The 15,127-nt window shown below is 37.8% G+C and overlaps 1 protein-coding gene across 1 annotated transcript; it reads right to left on the reverse strand.

The window, feature by feature from the left end:
- Nucleotides 1-689: 689 nt before the first annotated feature.
- e2f4 (E2F transcription factor 4) lies at nt 690-14,848 on the reverse strand. The gene is made up of 10 exons (XM_017724369.2): nt 14,269-14,848; nt 10,924-11,033; nt 10,610-10,771; nt 9,627-9,670; nt 9,116-9,180; nt 8,466-8,727; nt 6,124-6,273; nt 5,844-5,891; nt 3,568-3,612; nt 690-2,999 (listed from the first exon to the last, which is right to left on the reverse strand). The coding sequence occupies exons 1-10, from the start codon at nt 14,422-14,424 to the stop codon at nt 2,884-2,886; spliced, it is 1,158 nt and encodes a 385-aa protein (XP_017579858.1). The 5' UTR covers nt 14,425-14,848; the 3' UTR covers nt 690-2,883.
- Between the last annotated feature and the right edge of the window lie 279 nt (nt 14,849-15,127).

Consider the following 15,127-nt stretch of genomic DNA (forward strand, 5'->3'; position numbering starts at 1 on the left):
GAACGGGGAGAAAAACCACTCCTGCAAAGTGTGCTAAGCTGGTACATACTTAACCTAAAGGCTGACTTGAGCAAATGTTGAGTGGGATGTGGATACTTATGCAATCAGCATATTTTAGTTTTTGATTTCTTTTTAAATCTGCAAAGAACATTTAGCAATAAGGAATATCCAGGTCATGATAATAAAATACTGAATGCAAACTTATCTGAGCCCTTATAATTTATTAAAATGTATTTATCTTTAATTTAATTATCTTATAGCTCAGATAATTAACACATCCGTTCCAGTAAACAAATGTAAATAATGTCATTTTTCTGATATTTTTGATGCACAATTTCTAATTGGAGTTTCTATTTTTCCCCCTAATATAATAAAGTGTGCTGTAACTTTTGCAGAGTCCATATTTTATGTTCTTTCAGAGCAAATAAACAGTAATCATGCATTGAAATATGTGTTCTCTGTAGAGGTTGTGGCAACTTACTGCTATTTAGAAAATCAATAAAACATTTGCACACAACTGTACGTTAAAGTCAAATACTTTCACAGTTGTGGTTTTGAATGTTTTTTCAGTATTTTCTGCAGTGTGGAATTAGTTGTGGTGGAACTCTGCTACAGAACATGCTGAAGACATTGAAGAAGCAGCAAAACCATGAAAACCAAGTGGACTGAATCAAGAAAGGGCACCAGTGTTACAAAATCGGTATTTATTTCTCTTAGAGATGGTCATTCTGGTAAGTTACTAATTGGTCTGTAACAAACGACCTCGGTACATGGCATTGAGACAGAAGATTGAAAGTTTTTCAATTTTCCCTGGACCTGAAGTGAGCGCTCCATCCGACTGAAGGGAATGGAAGCAACCAAAGTGAGCATACTGTTCGTAAAGTGCGGTGTTGTGATGATAAGTTTGATATAAAAAGCTCCTTCTGTGCTTGCTAAGACCAGCTGCCTACCTACTCAATACAAAAATAAACAGTAAAATGCTTAATGTGTACAACCATAAAAATATCCTTTAGCTGACTGTAATAATCGGAGAACAAGGGGGCAATACATGTTAAAACAGGAGAGGTTATGCTCAAACCAACAGTCATAATCTGCATCTACATAGATGATGACATATTTCAGCTGTGGAACCGGTACCGGATTTCTCTCAGAATTCATGTACTGAATCAATTCAACCCAACGTATTTCCTTCTTTATACACTCATACATACGAACAATACAAAATCATTTAGCTATGTTTAGCAAAAATACATATACATACATATAAATGCTTCATAGGTGGAAGGCCTAAAGTGTAGGAGATAAACACAAGGAGAAAGTTAAGCTCATTTAAAGGGACAGTTGATCTGAGTCGAGACGCCTCTACTTTACAACTGCAGTCAGAATTAATAACTTAAAGTTAGTTGTATATTTTGATGGACGTCCAAGTCCAGAGAACATCAGACCATTAAAAAGGTTTAGTTCCTAGTAATTTTAATGAGACTGCAGACCTACAGACGGTGATGCTGTGTTAACTGTTTTAAGTAGTTGTGCAGTTAAGTCATGAAAAAGGAACATAAATGGAAAAAAGGATTTTTTCCACCATTAAAAAAAAAAGGTTTTTTTGCATAATTATGTTTTAAACTACTATATGAAATGTTCATGAATATGCTGCCTTGCGTCAAAAATTGTTTTTATGATAGTGTTGGCTTAAACCTCATTTACATACATGGTGGAAGGAAACATGGAAGGCCTTATCAGGGAAAATAGTAATGAAAACTTTTTTTTAGATTTATTATTATTTTACCATCAACATTACATATCAAAGCTTAAATGATGTGTAGGTTCTGGTGGTTTTGGATAATAAATAAAAATGGATATATGGGTGTTGTAGACACTGTGACCCCTGGTTCCTATCACCACCACTGTAAAGAAATCAGTAAGTTTCTCTAAAATGAACCGCTTCACATCAAACCACCCTAAATGACTTGTTCACATCTCAACCACTGAATTACATAAAAATTTTGAAAAACTGGTGAAATTCTTTAAGAAGAAGAACTGCCAACATTGCACTTTTTGCTTGTGAAACTAAACCAAAAAAATACATTACATTCCTCAATTTACTCCACGAAGTTCAGCACAATAAAGGATCTCTCGTGCTTTCAAAATAAAAGGATTTGGCTCTCTGTGGTCAGTTGGATGGAGCAGAATCTTTTAGCTACATTCTCCATACTGGACACCACTGCTTTCTCAAGGCAGAGTGGAAAAACATCTCAGACAGAAATGAATATACATGTAGACACTATAAAGGTGCCACTTACATGCAACTCTATGCTTACTTCAATAAACAAATTCTTACTTCCACTGATACGGGAAGACAGGAAACCTAAGAAAACAGAGCTGGTGTTTCTTCAAAGCGCTCACCACTGCTGGTGTTTTAAGTTTCTGATTCTGTAATGTATTTCAAAACTCATCGTGTATGTATTTGAAAACAAAAGGAGAAAAACCAATGCTCTCAGTCTCCGCTCAAACAGGGGGAGGAACTCGATTCCATGTGTTGTTGGGTTAAAATCTGTTTAAAAAGTATGGCTGTTCTGATGTCCTGAATTTAAAGGACAGGTTGGGTGATTTCAGTGAAGCTTCAGCTGTGAGGTGGAGAGCGAGGCAGAGAAACATTCTGTGCCACTTTTCAGTAGATCTCTGCTTTGAGTGAGTATACAACAAAAAAGAAACAAAAACACATACATTTCTATATATACACATGAAAATCAGCTTATACACATGGATCTGAAATAGAGCCACACTTTTTTTAAAACTTGAATTTAAAAATAAAAATAAAAAAAAGGTTTCTTTTTTTTCTATTTTTTTAATTTAAGTATACTACTCTTATCCGGTGTTTGGAGGTCAAAGGTTGGCAATGGGTACATCAAAAAGGTCACACAGGCCCTCGGTCTCATCCAGGTTATAGATGTAGTCATGGTCGCCCGGAGGAGGAGAAAGGCGTAGGAGTGGGGAGAAAACTATGAAAGAGAAAGGAAGGAAGATGAGGAAAAGCTCCAATGCTTGGACTCTCTTTCGTTGAGGGCATTAAAAAGAACATTAAAGCCTTTAAAGCACTGGCATTAAAGTCTAAAAACTACATACAGTTACATGAAAGTAAAACTGCTTAAACCTACTAGGTTTGTAATGATACAAAGTGATAAAACGAAAAGGCTCATGGTCCTTAAACTAGGAGCAAAAATGTCATTAATATCAGAATACAGTTAAAACAAGTACCACTTGTACTTTTTAAAAGCTGTTTTAGTAGAAAACTAAACCTTGAACCAGATTGTCTTTCAGGACATTTTCAATCAAGACAGAATCTCATAATACTCCAAAAGGCTGAAATTCCAGCACTTCCAACTGTCAAAGGTATGTTTTTTTTTTTATTGATTTCATGAATAAAATGTTACACATAACTAGTACATAAATATCTTAATATGATAAAAATCACTGTACAGTTTTCAGAGGTTTGAAGCTGCGGTATAACAAATCGTCACATCTAGTAGTAAAGTATGTACAGATGACTTGGTTTATGACCAGCTTTACCTTCTGATGACATGAGCTCTTCCAACAGATCTGTACTCATGATTTCTGTAAAGACAAATTAAAAAGTGAAATAAACAAAAGCTCAACAGGGTAACTGGATCAAATCTGCAGTGAAAAAATCTAATTTAGACAATTTTCTACTTGTTGTCAAATTGGACATTGGCGTTTTAGTTGTGTGTTCAAAGTTGGCTTCTTTAGTTTAGCACTGGAGCTATGAGGCTCAAGTCAATAGTCACCCAAATCTTTTCCCTAAATACATCTTCAAAACTTCTATCACTCCACTCAAACCATGTTCATGACTTCATTAAGGTTGTGCAGACTTGACGGCCTGGATTAGGACACAGTCTGACTTACTGTGAGCTGTAAGAATGAACAAAACTTTACCATGTATAACAACATAGGGAACTGCCACTGTAAACACTAGATGACAGTGATTAGTGACTAACATTATTCACAACTTTTACCATTATAAACAGCTTTTATTTAAATGAAAATAGAAATCACCTATATTCTAACGTAGGTGCTCACAAAATAGTCGGACTTCAGTGGCTCCCTGCAGAGTTCTGGTCATTTTTATAGTTCACATTAGTCATACTGTATTCTAAACCACAGGCTAGTCCACACATCTTAAATATCTGGATGTGGTTTGAGCAGAACAAATTTGGGTGACTACAGACTTCTAGTGTTTGTCTGTTACATTCCACTAGTAGCTCAAGCGCTAAACTAAAGAATATTAATTGGGACACAAACATGTCTCAGTTCATCAACTATAGTAAGTGAAAATTCATATAAATTAGATTTTTTTAACCAAACCATCACAAATCTTATAATAAGAGTATCATATTAGGCATAAAGATTTACAAGTCATTATTAAATTACTATATACCACACGGGTTCCAAGCTCGCAATATGACTGACTGAAAGGCAACCGATGAGTGTCAGGATCTCATGATGGTGGCATTCTAACTGAATTCAGACTATAGTGAATTCACCAAATCTTATTGGCTCTGACCTACAAATGACTACCTATAACCCCGTTTCCAAATATTTGGGCCTCTGTGCAAAATGTGCATAATTACAAAATGCAATGATTAGCAAATCATCTATAACCCACATTTAATTGAAAATAGTATAAAGACAACATATCAAATGTTGAAAATGAAATGTTATTGTTATACACGCATGTCATTTTTTAATTTGATGCCAACAAAACATTTAAAAAACAGTTAGGACAGGGCAACAAAACATCTGCCATGAATATATAAACAGGATCCATAAACACTGCCTTCTCTGGGGCCAAGCTCATTTAAGATAAACCAAACTGATGCGAAAAAGTGTCCTGTAGTCCGAAAAATCAAAATTTAAAATTCTTTTTGGAAATCACTGATGCTGCATCTTCCAGGCTAAAGTGGAGAGGGACCATCCAGCTTGTTATTAGTGCACAATTCAAAAGCCAGCATCTGTGATGATATGGGAGGCCTTAGTGCATATGGCATGGGTGACCTGGACATCTGTGAAGTCTATTAATGTTGAACAGTATATACAAGTTTTGGATATGATGCCATCCAGGCTTTTTCATGGATGACCATGTTTATTTCAGCAAGACCATGTCAAACCACATTCTGCATGTATTACATTGCTCTGTATTACAAGAGTCTGAGTGCTAAACTGGCCTTCCTGCAGTCCAGACCCATCACACTGGAAAACATTTGTCGTATTTTGAAACAAAATACACATCAAAGGAGACCCTGAACTGTTGAGCAGCTGAAATTCTATATATTCCAAGAATGGGAAAACATTTCACTTTCAAAACTACAGCAGTGCCTCCTCAGTTCACAAACACAGTGTTGGTAAAAGAAGTGGTGATGCAACACAGTGGTAATCATGCCCCGATCTCAACTTTTTTGAAAGATGTTCTGTGCATCAAATTCAAAATGGGCATATATTTTTTAAAACACAAAAACATTCTCAGTTTCAAAATTTGATATGTTGTCTATTTTCAATTAAATATAAGGTTTCAATGATCTGCACATCACTGCATTCTGTTTTGTTTTGCACAGTCTTACAGCTTTTTTGGAAATGGGTTGGTAGATGTGCTGGAAAGCCTATATCTAATGATGAATATCAATAATAAAACTTAAGTTTAATTATAATAATGCACTCTTCATCATGATATACCATGACATATTGCCAAATAGATGTGCTATAGCTGTAGGCAAAAGGCAGAAGGAAACTGCTAACGTACCATATTTGAGGCTAATATAAGAACATCTTACCTTTAGTGGGGTCAAACATTTCTGAAAGTTCTTTGGGGAAGTCCAGTACTAAAAACATGATCAAACAAATGAACAGTAATTAGTCATGTTGAGTTGTAAGCCACACAAGAAGGACAGACAATTGATTGCACACAAGACTGACAAGCATAGTTCAGCAAAATGTTTACTTAAGCAAGTTTAGTTCCCACTAACTTACAAATGGAAATACAGAAGGAAAAATATGTGTCATCTAGATATATTTAGTCATTCAAAGCTTCATGTAAAAAGCAGATGCACTTACACTCTGATGGGTCTGTTTTGATTGGTTCAAAAAGTGCTGAGGATTCAGGAAGTGAGGAGCTACTGTCCAGAGAGGCAGATGACTGAAGTTGCTGGCTGTCCTCAGGGGATGTCTGATTGGCCGGTGTATCTGAGGTGTTGTTACTGGATGCTATAAATAAGAGAAAATATAACAGGATTTAATTAATTAATATCAGAAAACAAAAAAAATGCACTGATAAATTCAATAAGCGGCAATAACTGATAATATACATTTTTACATTTGAATACATAGAACATAGTGAATCTTAATCAGCTCTGAACTAAGGATGTTAAACACGGTTTCAATTGCAACGATTTGGAACATTTAAATCTATTACTATCAGCTGTGTACCAATTCATAAATTACAGAATTTGATTTGATGTAATGGAGTCTCAATTTTATGTTTTTGGCCATATGTTAATTCCATTTTCAGTATAGTGGTGCATTCAACATTTAAAAAGTACAATGCTTCAAAGTAAAGTTGTGCTTTATATGTTCTGAACTGATGCTCTAGATACAAGTTAGCGTTAGGCAAGTGTTAGGCAAGCTAACATTATTTTCAATATGATACGCTGTAGGCCTCAGCAACAGGGCAATGTAATCAGATATCATCAATGACAAATAAATAATCTGATGGCAATGTATAAAAGACGATAATCTGCATTTTGGAAAAAAAACAGAGAGGACTAATTTATTATTACACAGCTTGTAAATATATTTTTTTAAAGCTAAAATGAATTCTCTAGTCATCATTACACAAAAAAGCTTGGTGTGTTTTACTGCCTATTCAGCTACTACTCAGTTGTTCCAGTAACAAATTTGAATCCTACCAACATAATCAAACTGAATCAAAGAATTATGGTGAAATTTAAGATTTTATTATGCACTGAATCTATGGATTGTCTGAATGGCATTTTACAGGCTTGACATACTTGGAATTTTTGACTGAGTACCTGAATAGTCATTAAAACCATCTTACAGAATAACCATATAAACATACCTAACCATAATTTTAAGTGTTTGTTACTGTAGTTCAAAATATATCCAGTAGGTGGCAATGATGTATTAACAGTGAGCTGACTATTATTACATTGCTACAACTCAATTAATAGCCAGCTGGCACAACTATACAGCTATGTAACAACCTTTTTCAAGCTTTTTTATTCAATACAGTTCTTTTTCATACAGCTTTTATGAGCTATTTCTGTAGCATTAGTGAGTCACATTTCTCTTATTGTCCAATAATTTATAGTGTTCACATACGTAATATATATTTTATACACACACACACACACACACACACACGCGCACACACACACACAATTCCAATGAAGTTGGGACGTTGTCTAAAACATAAATAAAAACAGAATACGATGATTTGCAAATCCTTTTCCATCTATATTCAATTGTATACACTACAAAGACAAGATATTTAATGTTCAAACAGAGAAACTTTATTGTTTTTTGCAAATATTCACTCATTTTGAATTTGATGCCTGCAACACGTTCCAAAGAAGTTGGGACAGGGGCAACAAAAGACTGGGAAAGTTGAGGGTTTTGGAGCAACATATGCTGCCATCCAAGCAACGTCTTTTTCAGGGACGTCCTGCTTATTTCAGCAAGACAATGCCAAGCCACATTCTGCACGTGTTACAACAACGTGGCTTCGTAGTAAAAGAGTGCAGGTACTAGACTGGCCTGCCTGCAGTCCAGACCTGTCTCCCATTGAAAATGTGTGGCGCATTATGAAGCACAAAATACAACAACGGAGACCCCGGACTGTTGAGCAACTGAAGTTGTACATCAAGCAAGAATGGGAAAGAATTCCACCTACAAAGCTTCAACAATTAGTGTCCTCAGTTCCCAAACGCTTATTGAGTGTTGTTAAAAGGAAAGGTGATGTAACACAGTGGTAAACATGCCCCTGTCCCAACTTCTTTGGAACGTGTTGCAGGCATCAAATACAAAATGAGTGAATATTTGCAAAAAACAATTAAGTTTATTCATTTGAACATTAAATATCTTGTCTTTGTAGTGTATTCAATTGAATATAGGTTGAAAAGGATTTGCAAATCATCGTATTGTGTTTTTATTTATGTTTTACACAACGTCAAAACTTCATTGGAATTGGGGTTTTATATGAAGCATAGCTGTTCTGTTTAAAAAAAGCAAAGGTGCCTGACTACTAAAATTATTAAGTAAGTAAGCATTAAGTATTTGGGACAGCTCTCATCAAATCATAATCAAATCAAATCACTGTAAGAATCACACCCCTACTGAAATGGCACAGCACAGCAATGTATATGTCATTTGTGTGAAACCTGTAGCTGGTCCAGCAGTGGCAGTAGTTGTGTTGGGAGGACTCTGGTTAGCTGGGGCTGCACCTGCAGTACTGCTGTCTGCTGGTTTGGTGGTGGAGGCAGCAGAAGAAGAGGCAGGGAGGCTCTGAAGCATGTCCTCTGGAGGAGGAACGGGTAACACTACTGGTGAGGCACTGGAGGGGTCCTTGTTTACCAGGAGGACCTCGATAGGCCCAGAGGAACTCTTTAAGTGAATCTGGTACTTCTTTGGCCCATTCCCAACCTAAAAAAAACAGCAAACAAACAGGATGATGATTTATAGTATGTTTAGGAGTCAATACCAGACTAACATGACCAATGACCCCAATGCAACACATGATCTGAATTGCTTATCTCTTTCATAGACACTTCTGACATATCACTACACACTACTTTTCCTGCTTTCAGTCCTGTTTATATAAAGCTGCTATTTGCCCACCATTTTGTGGATCCATGCCAAAAACATGGCAAGGCTGAACCACGTTTAGCAAATCCTCCGCCCACTGATTATCGCATACAGCCAGAAATCCGTTAAAGACGCATGACGGTAGCACTGAGAGAGCCAAGTAATCAGCAGTGCTAAATGAAACTACAGCCTACCCTCACAGAAGCAACAGAGGAACGGCACTTACAGACTCTGGTATCGGCACTTCCAGTTGTGTACCTGACGGTGCTCGGATTGCTAGTAGAGTGTCACCTAGTGGCAAAAAGACAAAGTAGAGGATGTGGGTGTACGAACAGACCTATAAAAAGACATTCAGGGCCTGCACTGCTTGTTAATTATTGTGCCAATTACAGCCTTTGCAATACTGACATCTCAGAAAGCTGGAAAATGTAAATTAGTCTCTTATTAAAAAAAAAAAAAAGTACTATTTTTGCGTTTGCTGTGAACACTAACAAATCACAGATGAGCCACATGACTTTCTGTGTGCATTCGGGGGGCAACAAAACACTGCGTGGTCCAACAAACAATGCAGGCCATCTTTAAGCACATCAGGAACTCCTGCTGTATCTCTACATATGGCAGGTTAGGCTGAAGCAAAAATATGGACAATCTGCACTATCTGGAGATCCTGGAGGACCAATAAAACAATTGCATTAATAAGTTTAATAAATTAGTCACATGTCACATTATAAACTCACCTTTAAAGCAATTGCAGAGGTCTTGATGCGTTACATAAGCCAGAGTATTTCTTGTTAAGGACACACAAACTAAATAAAAAAAGTTCATTTGAACCACTTCAAATCCACACTTTTTTTTGTGGCACCTTTTCATTAAGCCCCCCCCAATGGCCTTGCATGCACCAAATAATACACAGGTTTTCTTTGTTCTGTCAGAAATTTGGTAGGGATAAAAGCAATCTCTTATTTTTACATTTTATCACTTATGTAAATTGTTGCAAAAATTCATTTTAACACCCACAATGTGCGTTAAAAATACAAGTGTCTACATGTAGTGTCATCAGTGTAATTAAAATACACTAACACTACTTTATAATCAATTGTCAATCAAATCCAAATTAATTTGAACTTAACCCATCAGAAATATTTTCTGCAATCCATTTGACAAAATAAAACAGACTGCTGTTGCTCATCTGCCTCTTTAGTAGCAGCTTCTGTTGCAAAAATGATACAAGTGTCTGTCAAGAGTCAAATGATAGACACATTATGTGGACAGTTCAGTGCTGACATGCACTGAGAAAAGCATCCTCTGATGTTGAGCTTTCTTGTTTGGTGTCCACCTTTAGAAAAAGGGGTTCCCACCAGCACCAAACTGATCCAGGGTCTACACAGAAGCGAACCAAGACCTGTGCTCTTTGGTGATCCACAGTTCATGCAATCAACCAACGTCCAATTGAGCCTCCGAGCCATCTTCAAAAAGAAGAGGAAATTTGATGGGACTGGACCAAACAGTGCATGTGCATTTTCAAAAGAAAGATGCAAGGCGTACGATGTAAGCCAACCAGTCAATGGATTTATTAGAGAGCGTGTCACTCTTGCACATAAGAACAAGAAACCGCAAGCTGAGCATTGGCTCTTAAGCAGTATTAATCGTACAGCTGATAAATTATTGAGCAAAGCATTACAGAATCCAAGTAGAACACATTATTGTAAGCAAAGGATATGGACTGTTCTGTGAGTCATCAGTCACATTTTTGATGCTCTGCTGTACCCAGACCCTCTGCTGGTCCAGCTCATGTTCCCTCCTGTCCAGATCCTCCAACTCCAGCTTCAGATCTATTAATTTATCAGCAATCTCTCGTGTGTTACAGCCAGGACCTACACCTCTACACACACACACACAGACAACTTCAGTGACAAAAAGGATCACTTATACAGGGAAGACAAGCAGTCTAATTCAAAAATGCTCTTAACCTTTACGCCTTCCTTCAATTTGACAAGGAATGTATGAAAGCTTAAGTGCAGAAGCCTGACTCACTTCCACTGAATGCTGTTCTTTGACTTCTTCTCTATCAGTCCGATGCCTTCTAGAACATTTGTGATGTCGTAGATCCGCCGCTTTTGCCGTACGGCCAGCGTATCAGCAGCCTGGAAGAAAGAGAGAAAACAAAAATTAAGGTTTTCCTTTCCAGTCCAAAGGAAAAGAGACAAACTTTCCCCACTAGATTTGATTAACCTTTGAATCAAGAATAAATGCAATGCTGTACAGTGTTACAAATGCAGCAAGATGAATACAATTGAGACATTTCAATGTAATAACCCAGCATCGCCTAACTGTTCTGCTAACAAATATCAATTTAAATTATTAGTCAAATGAAATTAGCAGTCTGGCGCAGATAAAAGTTTTTAAACATTGATACAATTCTGAAATATTGTACATCTCTAGTCTAAATCGGTTTAACTTCAGAGAAACCTTGAACAGCACATGCAAACAGAAAGATAGGAAAACAACAATCATGAACTCCTGCAACAAGTGGAGGTGAATTAGATCAGATCTGGAGAATTCATGTTAGATTTAGAGCACGGAGAGTGAATCTCTTCCAGATGTGAATCCATTCAGAGACCTGAGACCAAATTTCTCTGAAAGTAGACCTACATAATCGAATAAAAGCCCACGGCTGTTGTGTAAAAGAACAAATGTTCCAAAAGATGCACAAGTGACATGCGAATCATTTAATCTTTTTTTGTGCATGTGATTTGTTTGCTGCTACAAAGATGTCATTTCTTTTAATGACTGATGAAGACCACACTGTCTACAGCTGGGTCCAAACATCTCAGCACACTCCCAAGAACTGCAAGAAGAAATTCATTTGGTCAGTCCTATAGAACATCACTGTGCTTGTTAAAAGATAAACATACAGCTTATACAGGTCTAGTCCCTCTCTGGGCTGCAGAAACTTCAAATTAGTGTTGAGCTGGAATCAAGGGTGAATGTTAAGATGTTGACAAAGTCATACAGAGAGGTCTGATGTGAGTCAGAATTGTTCACAGTGGCGGTGATAGGAATCAGAAATCTGAAGAGTTTAATGTCTCTAAAAACTCCCTTACAGAAAGATATTACATGAAATGATTATGCATATGCTGCCTGATGCCTGAGACATTGTTTAACCATCATTCTGAGAACATTCTGGCCTAAAATGCATTTTTTAAAACCGTCTAATGGCAGAAGTGTTGAGGCAAAAAGGTCCAACAAGAAAGCTTTTTTCTGCAGATCTACCACTAATTTACCATCATCAACATTACATATAAAACATCAGACAGCATGTGCAAGTATAACAGTGGGTCTGAATAGTAAATAAAATGGCTATTTTTCTGTTGTAGACATTACGACCCCTTTCACTACCACTGTAAAGAAATCTGACTCTGTAAGTTTCTCTACAATTAACCATTTCACATCGAACCACTCCGAATGACTTGACTTACAACTCAGTCACTGCATTATGCAGGAATTTTGAAAATAAAAATTGGTGGAACTTCCCTTTAAGACAATATACATTGGGATATTCAGACCCTCAGCAAACATTAGAGAAAAAATACGTAATGCTGTTTGTGAAGTATATTGTGGGAAAAAAACCTATTTTTTTCATTACTTTTGAGATAAAATAGGTCTTAATAGTGGATGTTTGGACTTTATCCGTCTGTCCATCTATTTTCTTCACAAAATCACACTGACTCACACTGTGTTTCAACCTTTAAGCCCCTAAGAATCTGCACTTCAGTTAATCACCATCATAACTAATAGATTAAGTAGTTTTATAGAAGTAAAGTAGTAACTTGCATCTTCAAGGTTTAAAGGGAAGTTCCACCGACTTTTCTAAATTTCTCTTTAAGCCAATTGTTAAGATGTAAACAAAGTCATTCAGAGAGTTTTAGTAAGAAAAGCTCGGTCCTAGAGAAAGATGCAGACTCAGGACTGTTCACAGTGGTGGTGACAGGAACCAGATGTCTGAAGAGTTTATTGCCTCTGAAAGCTGCATCACAAAACATTATTACATGAAATGATTATGAATATACTGCCTGATGCCCAAGACCCTGTTCGCTCACAGTTCTGAAATAAACTTTTGAGCTACAACGTACCTTTAAAATGCATTCCTGGTGGGGAGATACATGTAGGATGTTATTATGATGCCAAAGTTGTCTCCAGTAATGCTATTTGCTTCTAGATTCACTGCTATTTTACCCATTATCAATATTGCATACAAAAACTGGTGTCTCAAAAACGTGTGTAGGTTTACTGGTGGTTTTGGATAGTAAATCAAATGGCTATATTTGTGTTGAAGACACTGTGACCCCTGGTTCCTATCAGCACCACTGTAATCTGTGTCAGTAAGTTTCTCTACAAAGAACCGTTTCAAATCAAACCACTTTGACATTGTTTACATCTCAATGATTGAAAAATCGGTGGAATTCCCCTTTAAGACAAAAGGTAAGCTTACAAAGTTCTGACCTTCAGCAAGTGCTACTAAATAATGATGTAATCTGTATTAAGAAATAACCCGACCAAAGAATTTGTTTCGTTTTTAAGACGGTGTCAAATAAACGCAGTTCTTGCAAGTGGGCTCAAGACTTTTGGACCGTTTTCTACCTGTCTGTCTGTCTATTTACCTGCAAAAGCCACACTGGCCATCAGTCTCCATCACAACCCTTCCAACACGTGCTTGTTTTGAAAGCTATTGTTCAGTCAGACACCAGCGCCTTCAGCCGAACAGTCTGAAATCCCTCAGACACGAATGACTTAAGATGAGTTTTTATAATGACTGGCGAGACTTGGCAACCTGTTAGCGGGCTAAGGTTAAAGCGAGCAGCTGACTGCCTGTTTTCAGTCGACTTGCTTGCTGCAAGTGCCGTCAAACTAAGGCCGACTCTTCAGAGAAAACTTCTCACCACTTTTAGCTAACGCTACCTAGCTTATTTAACATAGGACTGTAAAGCAAACTGGTTACTTTAGCAGAAGAAGCTGTGTATGTGGGGAAATAGTACATGTTTTTAAAGATAAGCCAGATAAGGCGTAAGTAGGAACGTTGATAGTGAATGCGGACGGTAAGCAGTTAAGCTAGCTAGCCAGCGGCGCGCTAACAGTGGCTGTATCCCAAATTGCTCCCTACTCCCTACATAGTGCACTAACCTAACCTACCTAGGTCAAGAAATTGTTGCTTCTACGCTCAACAAAGCCCTGTAAGTGCAGTAGGAAGCGCCAAATGGCTTTGTTTCTTTTACACAAAACGCACTATTTCGACGCTGAAGGCATTATTTCGTGACCCGTTCAGAGCACTACGCAGGGAGCAGGAAGCCATTTGAGTTTCTGCCTGTGTGTCATGCTTACGGCTTTCAGGTCCAGCACTCCATCCTTCGCCTCCTGTAGAAGAGTGACAAACTTGGTGGTTAATAATCCGAGGCTCTTCTCGTGGCGGCTCGGCGTGGCCGGCTGCAGAGATTCTCCCATCGCTCCCAGGTCGTTCCGGCCAGGCTCCAAATCCATCAAGTTTGTCTATTTTTGTTTTTCACAGCTGTTTGCGTTGGATATCCGTCTTAGCGGCTCGCCGACTGCACGGCTTCTGGCGCCCAAACGTCTGCTTCCCCTCACAGGCCACAGCTATCCGAAGCATGAGTTGGAAATGCGGCTTCGACTCGTTCTCACGACCGGTCTCGGGTTCGGTCCGGTCCGGTCCGGTGTAGGACACAGGCTCCAGAACCCAAGTGGCCTATCAGCAAAACACACTCACATACACTCACTCTCACACACACTGGGCTGCGCTGCTTGAATGACTGAAGCCGTTGGAGACGCAATGCATCATGGGACGAATGTAGGAAAAGGGGACTCCGTTGCAACGCGTCGATGTTCCGCTGGAGGGCGACTAAACACCGCTGCAAATGAAATAGCATGGAAAACTGAATTTTCATTAAATTCATTGAACGTCATTTTCTTGTTGATGTGAATGACTCTGATGTTGTATGTAAACACTGTTAAAGTTTCAAAACCAGTCCATATATGGGAACCAAGCTGCGAAAAACAACCTGTTTTGAATTCATTGTTTTTGTGAAGTCATGAAATCTGATTTATATCCACACCTGCCTATTTAGCCTACATGAGTTTAGCCCCACCCCTTCACGCAAAAGCTATAAGGCGTGGATAGCCAATCAGAATAGAGGTCATTAACATATATCAGTTTTAAAGGCACACT

This window comes from Pygocentrus nattereri, chromosome 8 (assembly GCF_015220715.1).
Source record: "Pygocentrus nattereri isolate fPygNat1 chromosome 8, fPygNat1.pri, whole genome shotgun sequence".
Lineage (NCBI taxonomy): Eukaryota > Metazoa > Chordata > Actinopteri > Characiformes > Serrasalmidae > Pygocentrus > Pygocentrus nattereri.

Coding starts and splice junctions, on each gene's coding strand:
- e2f4 (XM_017724369.2), bottom strand. CDS start 14,424: ATGGATTTGGAGCCTGGCCGGAACGACCTGGGAGCGATGGGAGAATCT. Junction 9,181..9,626: donor CCTCTGCAATTGCTTTAAAG/GTGAGTTTATAA, acceptor TTTTGCCACTAG/GTGACACTCTACTAGCAATC. Junction 3,000..3,567: donor AGAGCTCATGTCATCAGAAG/GTAAAGCTGGTC, acceptor TCTCTTTCATAG/TTTTCTCCCCACTCCTACGC.